General features: G+C 43.3%; 1 protein-coding gene across 2 annotated transcripts in view; it reads right to left on the bottom strand.

Moving 5' to 3' along the window:
- The window catches only part of DYNC2LI1 (dynein cytoplasmic 2 light intermediate chain 1), a 36,961-nt gene extending 17,366 nt beyond the window's left edge, over window positions 1–19,595 (bottom strand). The window contains exons 1-10 of one of the 2 annotated variants that reach the window (XM_077282390.1): window positions 19,462–19,595; window positions 17,446–17,563; window positions 14,857–14,891; window positions 12,287–12,356; window positions 7,740–7,828; window positions 6,401–6,587; window positions 5,423–5,491; window positions 3,445–3,522; window positions 2,829–2,905; window positions 1,715–1,785 (exon numbers count right to left, since the gene is read on the bottom strand). In XM_077282390.1, coding sequence (XP_077138505.1) covers window positions 1,715–1,785; window positions 2,829–2,905; window positions 3,445–3,522; window positions 5,423–5,491; window positions 6,401–6,587; window positions 7,740–7,828; window positions 12,287–12,356; window positions 14,857–14,891; window positions 17,446–17,563; window positions 19,462–19,475 — 808 coding nt within the window. In that variant the 5' untranslated portion in view covers window positions 19,476–19,595. Of the gene's footprint in view, window positions 1–1,714; window positions 1,786–2,828; window positions 2,906–3,444; window positions 3,523–5,422; window positions 5,492–6,400; window positions 6,588–7,739; window positions 7,829–12,286; window positions 12,357–14,856; window positions 14,892–17,445; window positions 17,564–19,308; window positions 19,403–19,461 lie in introns of those variants that run through there. The other variant, XM_077282391.1, reaches the window with a different exon arrangement.
- Window positions 19,596–19,835: the final 240 nt, after the last annotated feature.

The following is a 19,835-nucleotide window of genomic DNA, read 5'->3' as shown; positions in this document are numbered from 1 at the left end:
AAATAAATACAAAGCTTGTTTTATATTTTTTTTATATCCAAAAGGGAACATGGTATTTTTTCGATTTTTGTAAAAATTGATTATTTTTGCAGATAAAAAAAAAATCTTGATCTAAATGTTAACTATAAGTAATAATATCAAACATTATGTAGATATACTTTTTTCAAAGGCAAAAAAAAAGCTTTTTTCTCTATAAAATGGCAAAAAACGTTGTTTTTTATACACTTATACTGTTCCCGGTCATTTTTGACCGGACCTAACAAAGTTGTGATTTGTACCTAATTCAAGTGTTATTTGATTACCTGTTGCATTGTTTTACTGTATGTGAACATGGTTTTCAATAATCAGATGAAAAATTAAATCAAAAACTTTTATTTTTTGAATCAAATAAATTAACATTTATGTACAGTGTAATACTGTACAACCAGCAAACACATGGAAAATCAGAAAATCATGATTTACAATATGAAATGTTGACAACTGAATGGAACTAGATCTATATGAACAGCAGGGTCAATAAAAACCAGTGAAATAAATTGTGCATAGCTATACTGGAAGCGAATCCGTCGGCTGTATCGCAACTTGAAAATGTTGGTATGTGTAAATCTGTTCTGACCAAAAGTAGTCAGATACATTGATAAATAGTAGTAGATGCAATATATAGTTCAAAATGAGGTGATAGCACCTTTATTTTTGTCAAAAATTGTCTGGAGAGCTGAATAAAGGCCTATCGGTCATTTTTGACCGAACAGTACAAGTGTAAAAAAAATTGTACCAAATAAAGTAAACAAAAATTAAAAAAAAAAAAAATTCCCACAGAGAGTACCCCCCTAATGACGAAAAGTCAGGGAGCCTCAAGTCTCAGAATCACACGCTGCATTTTTATAACATTATAGAATTTCAAAAACGGTCATTTTTGACCTAACAGAACAGCAGGGTTAAAGAGTTGCTCCATTGGTCGTCAATATCGGATGGGTGGGAGACCGACAACCAGCACCGCCAATTTCAGCTCGGTGGGGGTCCGACACCAAACAACCGTAATATTGGATCGTTAAAAAAGGAATAGTTGTGTCGCCATTTGCTGAGACTCGTAGACTTTTACATTTTTCTGTTGATGATGAATCACCATTGTTACTGATGCCACTCTGGGTAACATATACATATTGTGTATATATCACAGTATGTGTAAATATGCAAACTTTTAATTTGCCATGTCTGCAAAAAACAACATTTCGGCTCCAAAGACAATTTGACAAGCCTTTATTTCTTTTTATACATACATGGGTATAAAAACTTTTAGTTCCCTTAGGGACTTGAATCTTTGATTATATGATTCATTGTTTTATATAAAGCAATTCTCCTGTATTGCAATATATAACTAAAACGGCAGTCTCCTATGAAGCCCAGCCCGTGACCAGGCTTCACAGGAGTACCAACACAGAAGCCAAGGGGGCTTTCAGGAGGCCGCCAACTGCCAAGGCAACCCATCGGCATCATCAGGGTGAAAGTGGAGGGCAATACGCACGTAAATGTCACGTATTCATGGCGCTGTCAGAGACTGACATTTCAAAGGTTAATAACAGGGACTGGCGCTTTGCATACCCACACCTCACATGCATTGTACACATGCAGCGAATGTCAGGAAGGGGTTAAAATTATGTGAACACAAACCACAAATCGAGATTCCAGGATTTAAGAATGAAAAACATCTTACCAATCTGACTTAAGGAATCTGATCCAGCTGGGATGATGAGCGGCTTGTTGTGATCCACAGACGTGACCTTGCTGCAGGTTACAGAGGAGCAGATGGGGTCACAATGTGATGCAAGTAAGGTCATTCATTAATGATTAATAATTATAAACCTAATTGGTAAGAGACTAATCGCACATACAGAAACACGCTCCTATTGCAACTTTCCCCTCCAGAATAACATCTGATCGTCGTGGACTGTCCAGATAAGACGACTCCGGACTGAAAGTTATCCTCATCCATAGGAGGGAGAACAGTGTACTGATAGCTGGGGGTCTGGGCAACGATCCTGAGAACAGGGCTCAGAAAGGACTGGTCTGAATGGAGCAGAGGTCGAGCATGCGCATCACCGCTCCTCTCATTGTCTACGGGAGCGCCGGAGACCGCCAAGTGCTGTACAGTTATCTCTGGCAGTCCTATAGAGAATAAATAGAGCGGAGGTAGATGTGCTAGACCTCCGCTACTTTCCCTTCTTTGGTTCGGAGTGGGTCCCACCGATCAGTAAGTTACCACCGATCCTATTAAGAAGAGATCACTTATAATCTTTAAAGGAAAGGTCTAAGACAACGCCTTCTTGATCAGAATGTTTGGTTCTCATACAACAATAAAGTTTATACTCACCTCCCGTACCGGTGCCGTTACTCTCGTGGTTGTTGTGAGAAGTGACACCGACGCCCAATCAGCACTGGCATCACTGTCCCCATCTTCAGACATGTAGAACATGAAGAGGAAGTCCGGGCTGCAGCCGATCTCTGACTTCCTCTTCATGCTCAGTTCCACAGGAGGCGGGGACAGTGACGCCAGCGCTGATTGGCCGTCGTTGTCACATGTCACAACAACAGCACCGAAGCCCTGGGGAGAGTGAGTGCCGACACTGGGGAGAGTGAGTGCCGACACCGCAGGAATGGCGTCGGCACAGGAGGCGAGTGCAAGCTTTATTTTATGGGGCCAAGCGAGGGGTGTGACAAGAAGTTGTCCAAGTAGTGAACGACTTCTTAAAAGCACATGTCGCTGCAGATGATTAAGATAGGGCTGGGTAACAAGTAGTTATATATCTGTACATCAGTAAGTGACTTACCTCTTGTCTTGTCCAAATGCCAAATGATTTACAAATGACCGTAACGCACTTTTGTGCGATTCGGCCTTACCAGTGAACTGTAAGAAAGAACAAAGATACAGCCTCAATATCGGGGTCTAGAGGAAGAAATGTCCTGGCAGAGCGACGACTTTATGGCCTCGTGCACAAGCGTGTACTGAACATATATGTGTATGGAGCAGGAATAAGGCAGCCTTATAATAAAGGCCCACGAGGTCTCCATTGTGCCAGCATCTGGTTTTATACTTTTTCCTGATTCTATGCAAATTGAAGAAATACAAATTCTGCTCTATGGGCCCGTTCCATCATTGCAATTCTGTCAGTTTTTCGGCATGAATGCCTCTCAATAAGGGGTAAGGGATAAGCTACTATTTCAGGAATAACCCTTCAAGTTTCCATATATTCCAGCCATGCACTGTATATAAGGACTCTCTGGAGGGTTTCTCCCTGAAGCTGAAAACTATTCTAAGTGATTGTAAAGTTCTTATTTCATCTCTTTTATCGAGAACTTGCAGAATAAACCAGTTCAGCTTTTATATTGTGAGCCAAATCTATAAAGAATCAACATAAATGTTAAAATCCCAAGATGGATACCAACCAGTAGTGATGCTCCCAAGTAATGGGATAGAAATCGGAGCGTTTTACTTATTATTTTCCTTTTTTCAGACTCAAAATCCTGAAATCAATAAAACAAAATAATTAGTAACCAATTAACAGTAACTAAAATAAAACCCTCAATATAAATGACGGCTTCAAAGAATCAGTCAGGAAATCATGATTTCTATTCTGGTGGGCATGTGCGGACCACTGATCGGAATAGATGCACACTAAGTTTTTTTGTGCAAAAATTCCTGCACCATTTCTGCATTTCTTGGTAAGAAAAACGGTGCATTTTTTAAGCTTTTTTTTTTTTACAGGCATTTTTGGTGCAGATTTTTCCCCACTCACTAGTATGGATGAAATCTGCAGCAAAAAAAGGTGAAAGAATTGACATTCTGAAGATTTAAGAGCTGATTGGGTGATCACAACACCACATGAGAGCCCCGGGGAGAGTGAGTGCTGACACCGTGGGAACGGCGCCGGCACAGGAGGGGAGAATGGGTTTTATTATTTTATTGGAGCCAAACATTTAGTTCAAGAAGGGGTTGTCCTAGTACTGGACACCCCCTTTAAGATATTTGCCAGGACTGTCTGAGCCAGAAACGTGGCAATGTGTGCCATTTGTCTGTGGAACAACCTTAAAGGATAACCCCTTCTTAACTGTTAAAGTGGCCAGAAAAAAAACAAAAAAGCATAAACCGATATTTGCCTCCCCGCGTGGTGTTGCTCCTCCGATATCCGCGCTTTGTCTTTCGTCGGTCACAGAAAATTGTTGTCACTTGACCTCTGCAGCCGATCATTGGCCACTGATCAGCTGCAGCCCTTCAGTCCTCCCTCAGGGTGAACGTCCGCTCTAACGGAATAGTAAAGGCTGCAGCAGTCAAGTGATGTAATGATTTCACGGGACTGCCGGGGCCACCGAGCGGACATCAGAGGAACTTGCAAGGTGACTATTTCAATAAATATCCGTTTAAGTAATTCATAGGCTGCTCCAGTCTGCCACAGCAAGAGTAACTGAATATTAGCGCTTCTGTGCTGTGGCATGTAGGATGAGGCCCTAAATGGGAGATTTACCCTATGACCTCCATATGTCCTAAAAAAAACCACTTCAAAAGCCACCGGGGACCTATGTCTCACCATCCCTGCCAGTGAGTGACAGGTCTGCATGTATAGGGAGAGACCTGTCACTCAAGTGGAGAGGGCGGAGAGAAGCCAATGAGGACGCGCCTCTAACCGCCCACTGCCAGTGAGTAACAGGTCTGCGTGTATAGGGAGAGACCTGTCACTCACGGGGAGAGGGCGGAGAGAAGCCAATGAGGATGAGTAACAGGTCTGCGTGTATAGGGAGAGACCTGTCACTCAAGTGGAGAGGGCAGGGAGAGGCCACCCGGGGACCTGCCTCTAACCGCCCACTGCCAGTGAGTGACAGATCTGCATGTATAGGGAGAGACCAGTCACTCAAGTGGAGAGGGCGGAGAGAAGCCAATGAGGACCCGCCTCTAACCAACCACTGCCAGTGAGTAACAGGTCTGCGTGTATAGGGAGAGACCTGTCACTCAAGTGGAGAAGGCAGGGAGAGGCCACCCGGGGACCCGCCTCTAACCACCCACTGTCAGTGAGTGACAGGTCTCTGTATATAGGGAGAGACCTGTCATTCACAGAGAGGGGGCGGGAGTTGCCAACAGGAACCCCCTCTAACTGCCCGCTGCCAGTAAGTGACAGGTCTGGGTGCATAGGGAGAGACCTGTCATTAAAGGGAGAGGGCAGGGAGAAATCAAAGGGGATCCCCCTGTCCGACTGGTCTCCCATGTGACTCGGTCCCCGCAGTGTTTCAGAGTCAAACATACCTGGCTGACATCATATCCAGGGCCTGATACATGATACATACGGCTATTGGATCGGGCAGAATGTATCAGCTGTCACGTTCCCTTTAACAGACTTGCTTATTGGTAAAATAAAAAAACACAATTTCTTACCTGGAAGATATCATACTTGCTTCCAATAATTAATAAAGGCAATGGGAAGGGGTCGATCAATTCTCTGTCCTGTTTGGAAGAGAAATAAGAAATCTTAATACAATGAAAGATTCATAGGAAAATAGCATACACTACAGCACAACTGTAGGTACATTAACACAGGGCGTAAACTGATTAGCACAAAAACAAGGCTGCTTTCTACAAGAAAACAGCGCCACACCTGGGAGGTGTCTGGTACTGCAGGTCAGCTCCACAGAAATGAATGGGGCAAAGTTGCAATACCACTCATGAGCTGTGGACAGGTGTGGTGCTGTTTCTTGAAGAACGCAACCATATTTTTCAAATCCTTGACCAACTCTTCAATTCAATGGATTTGTGGGATGCTATGAATACTTGGAAGAATAACACATTATTTCATCCTCAAAGTGATATTCCTATCTCACAAAGTAATCTGCTGCTACTGAACAGTAGCCCTGGGAACCTCGTCTTACCTGAGAGCATCCGTGGCTCTTCTGTTGATTAGTTGGCCTGGCAAAATGTCAGAGTTATGCTGTGACATGCTTGTGATGTCAGGCCAGGCCGGCTAATCAATGCTGGCAGGTTGGGGCTGTTCACAAGGCTCCTGTCTGACAGCCACAGATTGCTGATGTGGCCCCTGGTCTGGGTCCTATGACATGATTTGCAACATCCTTACTACTTTCTCGCCCATTTGTGACATATCCATAGGGTAAGTGTATACGGCTAAGACAATGGGGCCCTGACGCATGTCACGGTCAGTGGGGAGGTGGTTGAATTCCTGTTCATTTCTATGTGAAGGCCGACCACCTCTCCATTGACAGCGGACGGCCTCCAGACAGACATAAATCCCATTCCTCGGCCCCCCATCTACTGTACGTATATGGCCTATGCAGTGGTTATGCCACAAATGTAGGAGATGAGGATACGCCTTATTAATATGGACACATTCTTGATACCTACAGGATGGTTGTTGGGAATCGTCCTCCAAATGTTCTGCGTTATTTCTTTTGCCACCTTGGGATTGGATTTCCCAATATCTGCGACAATTTTATCCACGTGTTTTCTGGTGACTTGTAAGAGGCTGTCCATTGTGGGCCACAGGTCATTAGGCTTTGACAGGTCGAGGACGAGTACTATAGAAAAGGTCCTTTAACATAAAATAAAAGTGATATAAAAAGCAATAAAGAAATGATCTAATAAAACATCTAGGAGCAATATATTGCCTGCTGCCGAGAGCGGCTACAGGATGAGCTTCTTTACTGACTTGTGATACACCCAAAGTAGTTTTACAGCAACCCAAATCCCTTTAACAAAGGGCGATGTTCCGTTTTTGCGCTTTTCTTTTTTCCTCCTTTTTTCTTCCATAACAAGAGCCATAACTTATATATTGTTTCCTTGACAGCCTATTATTTGCTTGATGAGTTGTACTTTTTAATGACACCATTTGCTTTATCATATAATGTACGGAAAGCCATGGAAAAAAATAGTTCGGTGAACTGGTGAAAATAAAAATGCAATTCCGCCATCATTTCTTGGCTTTTGCATTCATGGAGTTCCTTATGTTTTAAAAACAGGATTCTCCAGGTCACTATGATTAAGGTGATAGTAAACGTATGGTTTTTTTCTTTAATTTAATTGATGAAAATATTTTAGAAATATTTATTAATTTAGAAATGTAAAAGTTATCGGTGTCATTTTGGGGGGGGGGGTAGATGTTTTGATCGCTTTTTATTGCATTTCTGAGGCAACTAAAAAATATAAAAAAACTTTTCAGCCTTTCGACTTGCTTTACAGCTTTTACAGCACGGCTTAAATAAATTTCACACTTTGACAGATCAGGTCGTTACGGACAAGATGATACCAAAAGTATTTATTTATTTATTTTTATTACTTTATTTTTAAATTTTATGTGGGGTGGGGGAGGGAGGACGATAGACATCCGAAATGGTGTGTCCTCAGACTGTCAAGAGATTGACAGTGGCATTTATGGGATTAACAGCATAGAACGGCACCTACTACGGCTGCTGCTAATAGAGGCAGACGCCGGCTGTATAATACAGCCGGCATCTGCCATGTGTGGGGCGAGCTTAGCTCCTGAGCCTGCTGCTCCCATAGGGACCTGAAATAGGACGTACTCGTATGTCCTGTGTGAGGAAAGGGCTAAATACTAAACGCACCTACTGAAATATCGGCTTGCTAAGGGAAACACTTTTGCGGCTGTTTGGTGATAGAAAAACTGATCAAAATAAAAATGCAGGAGGGTCCTGCAAATAAATGGCAGATAATGTTGTCCACCTACCGGACATTCTCACTAGTAATAGGAATTGGAATTAAATCCAGCAGCGATGTCCCTCCTCCAAGTTCCCAAAAGTGGGCAATGTTCTTTGGCTAAAAAAAAAAAATAATATATATTTTAGTTATTATTTTATTTAAGTGAAAAACACATATTACGATCACACCCAGCATAGAAGCCCAGGGGATAGAGGGACAGACGAGTTTCACCAGCCATGTTCAGTCGAGAAAATGTGGCTGTGGAAGTTTTGGTGATGCACCAAAGCCTTATAGTAGAGGACTTTGACGTTGGTCTTCAAAAGAGAGCGGAGATCAAAGTAGTCACCGAAAACTGCAGAGTGTGTTACTAGTCAATGGCACAGCACAATGCACAGCAAATATAGGGTTCTATCTGGTCAGACATGATGGGTGCAGAATAGCTACCCCATTCTGTCACCACTTACCCCTTCCTGATGTAAAGTGTAGGTGTTCTGGAGACGTCTCAGGAGAGGTGTTATACAGCCAGCACCTGCCACTAACAGGATCAACATTCTGTTTAACCATCTAATCATTTAAAGGGGTATTTCCCATCTCCAAGATCCTATCCCAATATGTAGAAAGTATAACAATAATAATATTGGAAAATGCCTTAAACTAGAAATGTAGTATAGTTCTTCTGATTCACTACACTATGTTCCAAATTATTATGCAACTGACATTTTTCTCGGATTTTCCTAAATGGTCAGTGCAAATCACAGTCAGTCTAATAAAAGTCATCACCCGTTAAAGTATACATCGAATTTTATTGAAGAAACCTCCCAATGATAACAGTATAATCTCCAAAATGAATAAAAACTCACAATGCACTGTTCCAAATTATTAGGCACAGTAGAATTTCTAAACATTTGATATGTTTTAAAGAACTGAAAATGCTCATTTCTGGAATTTGCAGCATTAGGTCACATTCACTGAACAAAAAAGCTATTTAACGCCAAAACATCCTAACAGGCCAAGTTACATGTTACCATAGGAGCCCTTCTTTGATGTCACCTTCACAATTTTTGCATCCATTGAACTTGTGCGTTTTTGGAGAGTTTCTGCTTGTATTTCTTTGCATGAAGTCAGAATAGCCTCCCAGAGCTGCTGTTTTGATGTGAACTGCCTCCCACCCTCATAGATCTTTTGCTTGATGATACTCCAAAGCTTCTCTATAGGGTTGAGGTCAGGGGAAGATGGTGGCCACACCATGAGTTTATCTCCTTTTATGCCCATAGCAGCCAATGACTCAGATTCTTTGCAGCATGAGATGGGGCATTGTCAGCATGAAGATGATTTTGCTCCTGAAGGCACGTTTCTGCTTTTTATACCATGGAGGAAAGTTGTCAGTCAGAAACTCTATATACTTTGCAGAGGTCATTTTCACACCTTCAGGAACCTTAAAGGACCCTACCAGCTGTTTCTCCATGATTCCGGCCCAAAACATGACTCCTCCACCTCCTTGCTGACATCGCAGCCTTGTTGGGACATGGTACCATCCACCACTAACCATCCACTACTCCATCCATCTGGACCATCCAGGGTTGCTCAACGCTTATCAGTAAACAAGACTGTTTGGAAATTAGTCTTCATGTATGTCTGGGCCCACTGCAACCGTTTCTGCTTGTGAACACTGTTTAAGGGTGGCCGAATAGTAGGTTTATGCACCACAGCAAGCCTTTGAAGGAGCCTACACCTTGAGGTTCGAGGGACTCCAGAGGCACCAGCAGTTTCAAATAACTGTTTGCTGGTTTGTAATGGCTTTTTAGCAGCTGCTCTCTTAATCCAATGAACTTGCCTGGCAGAAATCTTCCTCATTATGCCTTTATCAGCACAAACACATCTGTGCTCAGATACAGCCACAAATCTCTTAACACTACGATGATCACGCTTAAGTTTTCGGGAAATTTCTAATGTTTTCATCCCTTCACCAAGGCATTGCACTATTTGATGCTTTTCGGCAGCAGAGAGATCCTTTTTCTTTCCCGTGTTACTTGAAAACTGTGGCCTGCTTAATAATGTGGAACATCATTTTTAAGTAGTTTTCCTTTAATTAGAATCATCTGGAAAACCAATTATCACATGTGTTTAAGATTGATTTCAGTGAACCATTGAGCCCTGAGACACAATACCATCCACGAGTTTATTTGAAAAACAAAACAATTAAATCTTTATCACACTTAAATCCAATTTGCATAATAATTTGGAACATGGTGTATGTCACTTACCCCATGTATAGGGCATTAAGTATCCATGGTTACAACTACTAACAGCTAACTAACTGTCACTATATGAGTGGTCCTGATCATGAATACCGAGGCTGCTGCAATGTCCTACACATGGGGTAAGTGACATAGAGAATCAGAAGAACTAGACTACATTCCTAATTGGAGGCATTTGCCAATATTATTATTGTTATAACTTCTACACATTGGGATAGGATCTTGGAGATGGGAATACCCATTTAAATGCCGATGCCAATCAAAGACAGCAGCATTTAAATGGACTGTGTGCCGGGGTTCGAGTACACCGGTGCTCATCAAACCCCTCCTCCCCTCTCTAAATAAGATTGTGGGGTGCGAAGCTCAGGAAATATCATGGCGGCTGGGAGCCTACTGAAGGCCTCTGTCGTTAGCATCTTGGTCCTCCTATGAATCCTATGGGGCCTGTGGCTCGGCTTCACAGAAGATTGTCAATTTCATTACACACTCTATATGGAACAAGAGCCCAAACAATGGCAGGTTCCAATCCACCAAAGGCTAAAAAATAAAGCATAAATTTAAAAAAATAAACTATTTACTAAACATTGAGCAAATTATAAAAATATCTAAAAGTTGATCTCGCTGCCAATTTCTTATTTGTTGGTAACATCATGTCAGATCTATCCAAACCAAAATGCCACAACTTTCCCCCCGTAAAATACAATAAAATATGATCAAAATGTCCCCTGTACCCAAAAATTGTGTCAATAAAAACACCAGCTCGCCACGTAAAAAACAAGCCTTCACAGCTTCCGTCGACAGAAAAATAAAAAAAAGTTATGTTTATCAGAAAACTTTTTTCATTTTACAAGGTTTAGAATTTTTTGAATTTCTAAAATCCCCCCCCAAAAAAACTTATAAGTTTAACAAAGTCGTGATAGTACTGAGGTGGAGATTCATGATGTCAGTTCACTTTTATTGTGCAGTGAACGCCATAAAAAGAAAAAGAAAAAACAAAATGGCGAAAATACAGATGGGGACAAAAAAGATGAAAGTTCAAAAGTTGCCCGGGAGGCGCATGATTGGAGGAGAGTGGTTGGGGATAAAGATTCAGACCCTTTGGGGACAATTTTTTTTTAATTTAATTAAATGCATGATTTTTAAGGGGAAAAAGATTTTGTCAATAAAATAAGTGGTAATGATTGAAGAATGCGCGCTAATTAAGATACTTTACTGCTACAACACTGTCAGGACTATATGAGGGCGGGTGACGTACATTAATCTTTAGGAGGCAGCGTCCTATACTGATTAGTACAGAACATAAATCCTAATCTTATCTCCCTAGGAAAATAAATTATCAACGTTTCACGCTCAGAATGCCCCTGCAGCTTCATCTATGGCGCAAGATCGGATAGTTCTTATATTGCCTTGTGTAAACTCGGTGACACCGTCCCTTTTGCATATATTACACAAAACTCATAGAACATAAGGGGCAGCCGTTATAAAAATGGCGGCTGACCATTGAGGACCCGGATTGTCTGCAGGGTCAGGTGACTGTTGGACATGATGTCATCATTTTTGGGCCAAACGTAGACCACTTAAGCAGGGGTGTTGGAGTGCTGGGGGGGGGGCCTAATTGTAAGTAAAACTCCCGTTAGCTAGCTTTTAGAAAAGAGTGGAAAACCCCTTTAAGATGACAATGTCCACCCTGGAACTGAAAGTGACTATACAATTCTCATGAGTGGTCACCCTACTCAGTTTCCCTCCCGATGCCTCCTCTGCTCAGATCGACGTTCCTTTCCACCAGCCTTCCAAGATGGCCACTGCAGCGGCATGGGAGCTACGGTGGGAAATCTATGCTGGGCCTCCGCTGCCTTTCTGATCCCACAGTACAAGAAAAGCAGGGAAGACGTGGTTTAGACTTACCACTGTGCTCCCATTGCTGTAGCCATCTTTGAAGCAGGTGGAAGGAACACTGATCTGACCGGTGGAGGCATCAGGACATAGGTGGAGGGCACCAGGTAGGGTGACCATACTTGAGAAAGGCAGGGCGGTGGTCACTTTAGCGGCTGGAGGCTCTTTAACAGTGTTCCCCAACTCCAGTCCTCAAGAGATCATGTTGGTGCCATCACCTGTGCAATACTAAGGAAATCCTGAAACCATGACCTGTTGGTGGCTCTTGAGGATCGGAGTTGGGGAACACTGGTCTATGACATCCATGTGCCCTAAGAGATCGTATGGACTGGGGTCGTCCTTGGTGGTATACATTAACAATCAGGTCATTTTCCGACAAGTAATTACCAAACGGCTCCAAAATTGGGGTGCCCGGAATACTTACAGTGTTGTGTCCCTTTGCCTTCCGACCAAAGGTATACTCTAATGCCAAAGTGGGTTTAGGAGCTTCATCCCTGTGATTAGAAAACACAATGATCATCTCCTTCATTGTACAGACACGTTTCACAGCTGTTACATTGGTTATAAAGGTGCAAAAAACAAAACCCATTGAAAATGAGCGGAGGTGCGGGCGCGGAATCGGCTACAGAGGGTCTCGGGTGCTTCCTAACATCCAATATGGCCTCGCTGCAGTAATCGTTATCGTATGCTGTAATGTTATCCATTCTGATTGTTCTTACAAAAAAATTATGTATTAATTAATTATACATATTAAATTATTTATTATATTATATATATTTTGTCTGTTGTTTTTTTTTTTTTTTTTTTAATTTCAAGGCAAAAAATACTAACACCAGCGTCAACATCTCTTGTGTCAGATGCACATTCTGCCAATCACTTTATGAAGAGGAGATGGTAAGAGAATCGGGACAGTTCCCGGACATGTTAGGCTATGTTCACACGATGCGGTTTTTGCTGTGGATCCGCAGCGGATTTGCAGCTGCGGATCCGCAGACGTTTTCCATGCAGGGTACAGTACAATGTTACCCTATGGAAAACGAAATCCGCTGTGCCGACGATCCTTTTTTCCGCTAGAAAATCCGCGCGGATTTTCTGCGGAAAAAAAGAAGTATCATGTCAATTCTTTCTGCGGATTCCGCTGCGGGTTTCCACCTGCCCCAATAGGAAACTGCAGTTGGAAACCCGCAGTGGAATCCGCAGAAGAAAAAGGACACAAAACCGCAGGAAAAAAGCACCGCGGTTTTCACTGCGGATTTTCCAAAAAAGGACCTGAAAAATCCGCAGTGAAAAAAGGATCGTGTGAATGTGGCCTTAGACTGGAATCTGCTCCAAAAGCAGCGTTATGGTGTAGGTATGAGAACAGCAAGGCCAGGCTTTTCTACAGAGCTTGTGAAATGGACAGGTGCCTATAGGCTGTGTGCACAAGTTGCGTTTTTTTCGCTATAAAAACGCATAAAAAACGCATACATTATGCATCCCATCATTTGGAATGCATTCCGCAATTTTTGTGCACATGATGCGGTTTTTTTCCGCGAAAAAAAAAAAAATGCATCGTGTTAAAAAATGCAGCATGTTCATTAATTTTGAGGATTTTTCGCGTTTTTCCCCGCTATTTAATGCATTGGGAAGCTCCGGAAAAAAACGTGAAAAAACGAGTCAAAAACGCGTGAAAAAACACATGCGGATTTCTTGCAGAAAATGTCCGGTTTTGCTCAGGAAATTTCTGCAAGAAATCCTGAACGTGTGCACATAGCCTTAATGGATATGACAATTACGGTAACTAATTTTGACAAAGGGCCTTACTGTGCACAAAGCCTTGGTTCAGAAAGGTCAATATATCCCATGGGGATTGGTATAGGGTTAATATATAGGAATGCAGGAGTTATTGATTAACAGGGGTAAGACTGTAGGAGATAGCGACATCCACCTGTAAGATCCTCCCCAGGTGACAAAGCATTCAATAAATATCCCAACCATCAGAAGGCACAAGTCCGTAAGTCACAGGTCCACCATTAGGGTATGTGTCCACGTTCAGGATTGCATCAGGATTTGGTCAGGATTTTCCATCAGTATTTGTAAGCCAAAACCAGGAGTGGGTGATAAATGCTTAAGTGGAGCATATGTTTCTATTATACTTTTCCTCTAATTGTTCAACTCCTGGTTTTGGCTTACAAATACTGATGGAAAATCCTGACCAAATCCTGATGCAATCCTGAACGTGGACACATACCTTTACTGCAGACATGTGATACTTTAGCTCTGAGCTGAGCAGCTGACACTTCTCGATTTAATGGGATTGTCCAACCCATTTTTAGATGAAATTGCCCTCCTTGCTGCACTCTTACTTCCATCGGACAAGGGTGTGAGCAAAAGTCACTTTATTCTATGCCTTTTGAACTCCAAATAAGATTTGCTTTATGAGTGCTTAGGAAATCAATACAGCACAGCCTTGTATGGAGTATTCAGGACTTCTGGCTTATTAATGCATATGCAGTCCCATAAGTAGTGTTCCCTCTGAAATATGTAGCCAAAGTGGAAGAAGTGAGAGCACAGCAACCCAACAGTGGCTGCTGACTGACTGCAGGGTCCATGTGGCATAACAATGCTATGCGGACCCAAGCAGGCCAGAGGTGACATCCATAGAACGGCTCCAAAGCAGGAGGAGAGTATGTATATGGGGTTTTTTTTTTATTTTGCCAGGAGGACTACTTCATTTAAAAAGGGGTTGTCCACTACCAGACTACAGTTCTGAGTTGTGGTTGACCTGTCAGCGGTGACATTGTGTGACCCCATTATCGCAATGATGAAGTGCGCTTGTAAGGGTTAATAATAATAATAATTTTATTCATATAGCACCAACATATTCCGCACGGTTATCTGTTACTTCCTATTGTACAGTCAGACCCCAGGAAATCACAATGCTTGGCACCGTCTTGGCAAATACTCCTGTAAGAAGTCTCCCGTCCCTTATTATCCACTTTGATTAAGGAATACCTGTCGATACAGCGCAGGATGATGCTGGTTTTCCCCTGCATCCAAAAAACAAAAAGAAAAAAAATGTCAATATAAAATGCTAATAACACTAAGCAGGAACACAACACGTCTCATTTGGGGAAGGAGCGGCTGTATATGGACTCAGAGCAGCAATGCTCCATGGTAATAAAAATGCTAATTAGCTCTCTACCAGAAAGAAGAGGAAAAAGACTATATTGTTAGCCACCTCCAAAAGGGACCTCTACATATATATCAGGGATATATAAGGATCGATCAGCTGATCAGCCAACCACCGGCAATCGGAGGGTAAAGTGTCAATGGCCAGCCTGGCAATGCCTGGTTAGCAGCATTGTGCCGCAGCAGCGCTCTATACCATGCAGGCACCGTAAAGGAAATCTACCATCTCCAAATCTGTATCAACATAAAAGCACAGGTCCTTGTGTATAGAAGAACTGTACCTTCCCATCAAATCGAATCTGACAGCAGGTTTTTGCTATGCAATTTGAGAGCAGCATGATGTAGGGGCAGAGACCCTGATTCCAGTGATGTGTCACGAGGTTGTGTTTTGATGTTTCGCCGGCCATCTCCACTCCCACCCATGGTCACAGTGCCGCTGCGGGCACAGAACAGTCTTTCTCCTGGGATTTCTACTATTCTGTGCAAGTGCCCTATTTCAATAGGAGACAGCGCTGTCAATTAACCCCTTCATGACACAACGATTTTCCGTTTTCTTTTTTTTCGTTTTTTCGCTCCCCTTCTTCCCAGAGCCGTAACTGTTTTACTTTTCCGTCAATATGGCCGTGTGAGGGCTTGTTTTTTGCGGGACGAGTTGTACCTTTGAATGACGCCATTGATTTTACCATATCGCGTACTGGGAAACGCTAAATAAATTCAAAGTGCAGTGAAATTGCAAAAAAAAGTGCAATCTTACAATTCTGTGCTGGGTTTTTAATTTACCATGTTCATTATATGGTAAAACTAATCTGACAATATGATTCCGCAGCTCGGTACAAGTTCACAGATACCAAACATGTATCGTTTATTTTTTATTTTTAAGTGGTGAAAAAGTTAGGAAATGCTTTTGTTGCCATTTTCCCGAGACTAGTAACGTTTTCATTTTTCGGGATATGGGGCTGTGTGAGGGCACTCCCTGAGCTGAGGTTTCCACTGATATCATTTTGGGGCAGATACGATGTTCTTGTTTGCTTCCTATTGTATTTTATTGCAATGTTGCGGCGGCCAAAAAATAAACGTAATTTTGTCGTTTTGATTTTTTTATTCGTTACGTTGGTTTACCAGTCAGATTAATTTACTTTTATACAGTAGTTTGATACATCGGACACAGCGATACCAAATATTTTTAACTGTCTTATTTTTAATGGGGCAAAAGGGGTTTTTCTTATTTCCATATTTTTAAAAACATTTTTTTTGACTTTTTACTGTACGTAATAGTCCCTTTAGGGGACTTGAAGCTGCGATCATCCGATCCCTTGTGCTGTTACCCAGCGGTGCATCAGCACTACTATGTATAGAGAAATTCACGATCTCCTATGAACGCCGGTACTCACAGGAGTATCATAATGACAGGCACGTGGGTCCCCAGCAGACCTCCGGTTGTCATGGTAACTCATCGGAGCGCCGCAATCACATCATGGGCGCACCGATGGGAGCGTAGAATGGCGCACCCTTCCCCCCTTGACGGCGTGTGTTTATTGCTGCTGTCAGAGGTTGTGAGTGGGATGTAACAGGTTAACCTGTGCTGTTAGAGGCACATGATGGCTGATTAAATCAGCCACCATCTGCCCAGGAAAGATCTGTGGATCCTGTAGAGAGGAAATGTACTAATACCGGCATTCCATACACCAGGAGCACGCTGACGTAAAGGTCCATTAGACAATGTGTGGCACCAAACCGCGGCTGATCGGCGGTTGTCTAACTGACCGCGCTTCAGATGTGATCTGAATGATCTGTAACTTATCGTTCAGTGATCATAAGATGCCATTGTTCTCGGCAGCACATGGCCTGTTTACAGTCCTTATTAATTTCTTAGGTCAGCATCTGCTTTTTAATAATTAATATTTATTTATACATATATGGGCTGGAATCACACAAGGCAGTTTTTGGTGTGTGAACTCAAGAAATGGTGGGTATGATTTCAGCCTAAGTGTATGTGCACAAGTTATATTTTTAAGTCGGATTTCGACCAGATTCCGCCTGAAAAAGCGCCGCAAAAATGCTCTATAAAATGAACATTGTTCACGGCAATATAAAAACGACATTGCTGTGCATGTTGCATCAGATCACACTTATTTTATCTGTTTCGAGGCTCGGAAACCATGAATCGATTAAAAGAAGTGACATGCTCATTGTACACAGCATGGAGTAAGTGATGCCAGTGGTGAAGCCGCTGCAAGAACAACGGCGAAACCTCAAAACGACTGCCGGCGTTTTCCTGAAGCGGCTTCACCTGGGATAACTCGGTAGCTGCTGCTGGCGTTTAAAAGACGCAGTGCATATAGCCGGAGGGGGTCTCTGACTTCGCTATTTTCTCATCTCTGTGGTCTAGGATCTGCCATTATGACATCTTACCCCATTTTTGTTGCCTATGAAGAACACGGATCTGTCAGTGTCTGTGGACGTTATGGACTCATCCTCAGTGTTTTCTTTCATCTGCACCTCGGCGACTGCGAGGTCCCAAAGATTATCACTGAAACAAGAGAAGACGACGCAGGATCAGCAGAGTGATATTATACCGGGACCCTTCCACCATTACCTGCCTGCTCAACTCCGAGAGCTTCATGGATAGATATATTCTCCACATAACAATATGTACAAACATTACTGAACTTGAATTGCAGCCTGTAGTGTTTTTTACTCCAGAGCTGCATTCCTAATTCTGGAGTATTTTGGGTTACAAATACTGATGGGGAAAAGTATGGGCACATAAATTAATAATTGATTTCTGGTTTTTCATCCACCCCCCTGTCAGTGTATAACCTCCGGCCCCTCACCCACGGTCTGCCTTTACTAACATGTGGCACAATTCCTGATGGTGCAGAGCTCACCGATACCAGCGCGGTCCTGTAATAGGAGCCATCGGGGTGACCATTCCATTCAGGACATTTCTTCCCCCATCACCGGTGAGTGATATTACTGAGAAGTAGAAGGAATCACAGTAACCCAGCCATAAAGTGGAGACCCCGTAACATTACAGAGCCGGGGGCCAAGTGCTGAGGATCAGAGGGCAGAAAAATCACCAAAGCACCGCTGACCCCATGGCCCCATAACTGTCCAAACCTCCTCTGGGGGCTTCATGGCCAAGGAGCTGCATGCTGCCTTACATCACCAAGCACAATGACGAGCGTCAGATGGAGTGGTGTAAAGCTGCCACCATGGACTCTGGAGGAAAGGTGTTCTGTGTAGTGACGGATTATACTTCTCTATCTGGCATCTAATGGAGGAGTCTGGGTTTAGTGAATGCCAGGAGAACATTACCTGCCTGACTGCATTGTGCCAGCTCTACAGTTTGGTGGTGGTGGTATTCAAGGTTTGGCCTCAGCCCTTGATTCCAGTGAAGAGAAATCTTAATGCTTCACTATACAAGACATTTTGGAGAATTGCAGCTTCTACCTCTGTGGGAACAGTTTGGGCAAGACCGTCTTCTGTTCCCCATGACTGCGCCCAGTTCACAAGGTCCATACAGACATGGCAGGAGTTTGGTGTAGAAGAACATGACCGGCCGTAGAGACCTGACCTCAGCCCCATCCACCACCTTGGAACTAGAACAACGATTTTTGGCCCGGCCTCTCCTCAACCTCAGGGTCTGACCGCACAAATGCTCTACTGGATTCCCACAGATTCTTCCAAAATCTTTTCGAAAACCTTCCCAGAAGAGCGGACGCTGTAACAGCTGCAGAGGAACAGGCTCCATAATAAAAAGGTTGCTTTTCTGAAACAAATGGTGCGCACGCTGTCAGGATCCACCGGTATTTCCTGCGAGAGCAGCGGTCACGTGCAGACTAGACGTGTGCAGCCTCGATCAATTCACTTGTATTAAGTGAGGCCGAGCACGTCTAGTAGGAATGTGGCCGGGAGTGGGCAGAAGGGCTTGCTCACACGTGTGAGGAAATCTGACGAGTGCGATCCATGGAAAAAACACTCTCACCAGCAGCGGTGAATCCTGGCAGTGTGTGCACTGCCCGCTGCCAGGATTCACAGACAGAGACCTCAGACCTTCATACCCAAGCCTGGAGAACCCCTTTAATAGCTATGTAGGGGTCATGGGTTGCTGTCCTGACTCCTGTGCTGTCTGTCTCCAGGGCCTGCTGCAAACATCACACTTTTCATGCAAATGATCGGCTCCATAATATAAAAAAACTAGCAAAATATTCATAAATACTAATATAACAATGAATATGGCTCAATATAAGCTTAGATTTCACCGATGCAAACCACTTGTAAGCCGACCACAGACATAAAGGCCGGTCTGCAATCGGCCGATACGATCGCTTCCACCAGTCGTGGGCACCTCAGACATTGACGGTGGCTCCTACCGCCCCCCTGCCCCTCTCCCCCTCTCCCCCTCTCCCCAGCACATGCACTTACCTGGAGCGGGGCATCACGTCTCACTAATACAGATCAGGGGCTCGGAAACGCTCTCCCGTCACTATAGTAACGCAGGGCCGCGGCGCGCTTCGATGACGTCACTGCCGAACTGCCTGACGGGAAGTGTAGTTTATTTAGTTACTTTCGCCCACAGGTCACACAGAAGAAGTGACTACATGGTGTGGGGCTGTAACCTCCACTCGTGTCCTCACTATTCCGAGCTGTATATTACACGCTGAGCTCTGGGCGTTGTGTTATCACTTGTATAATGTGACGCCCGTGCAGTGTGAGTGATACAGAAAGTATAAGTCTGAAATGGTTCATCCCTTTAACAAGTGATAAATTGGTTCCAGGATCAAAGGGGGGTCACACTG

This window comes from Ranitomeya variabilis, chromosome 2 (assembly GCF_051348905.1).
Source record: "Ranitomeya variabilis isolate aRanVar5 chromosome 2, aRanVar5.hap1, whole genome shotgun sequence".
Classification (NCBI taxonomy): Eukaryota; Metazoa; Chordata; class Amphibia; order Anura; family Dendrobatidae; genus Ranitomeya; species Ranitomeya variabilis.
The sequence above is the reverse complement of the archived record's forward strand: the minus strand, read 5'-3'. Positions and strand labels throughout refer to the sequence as shown.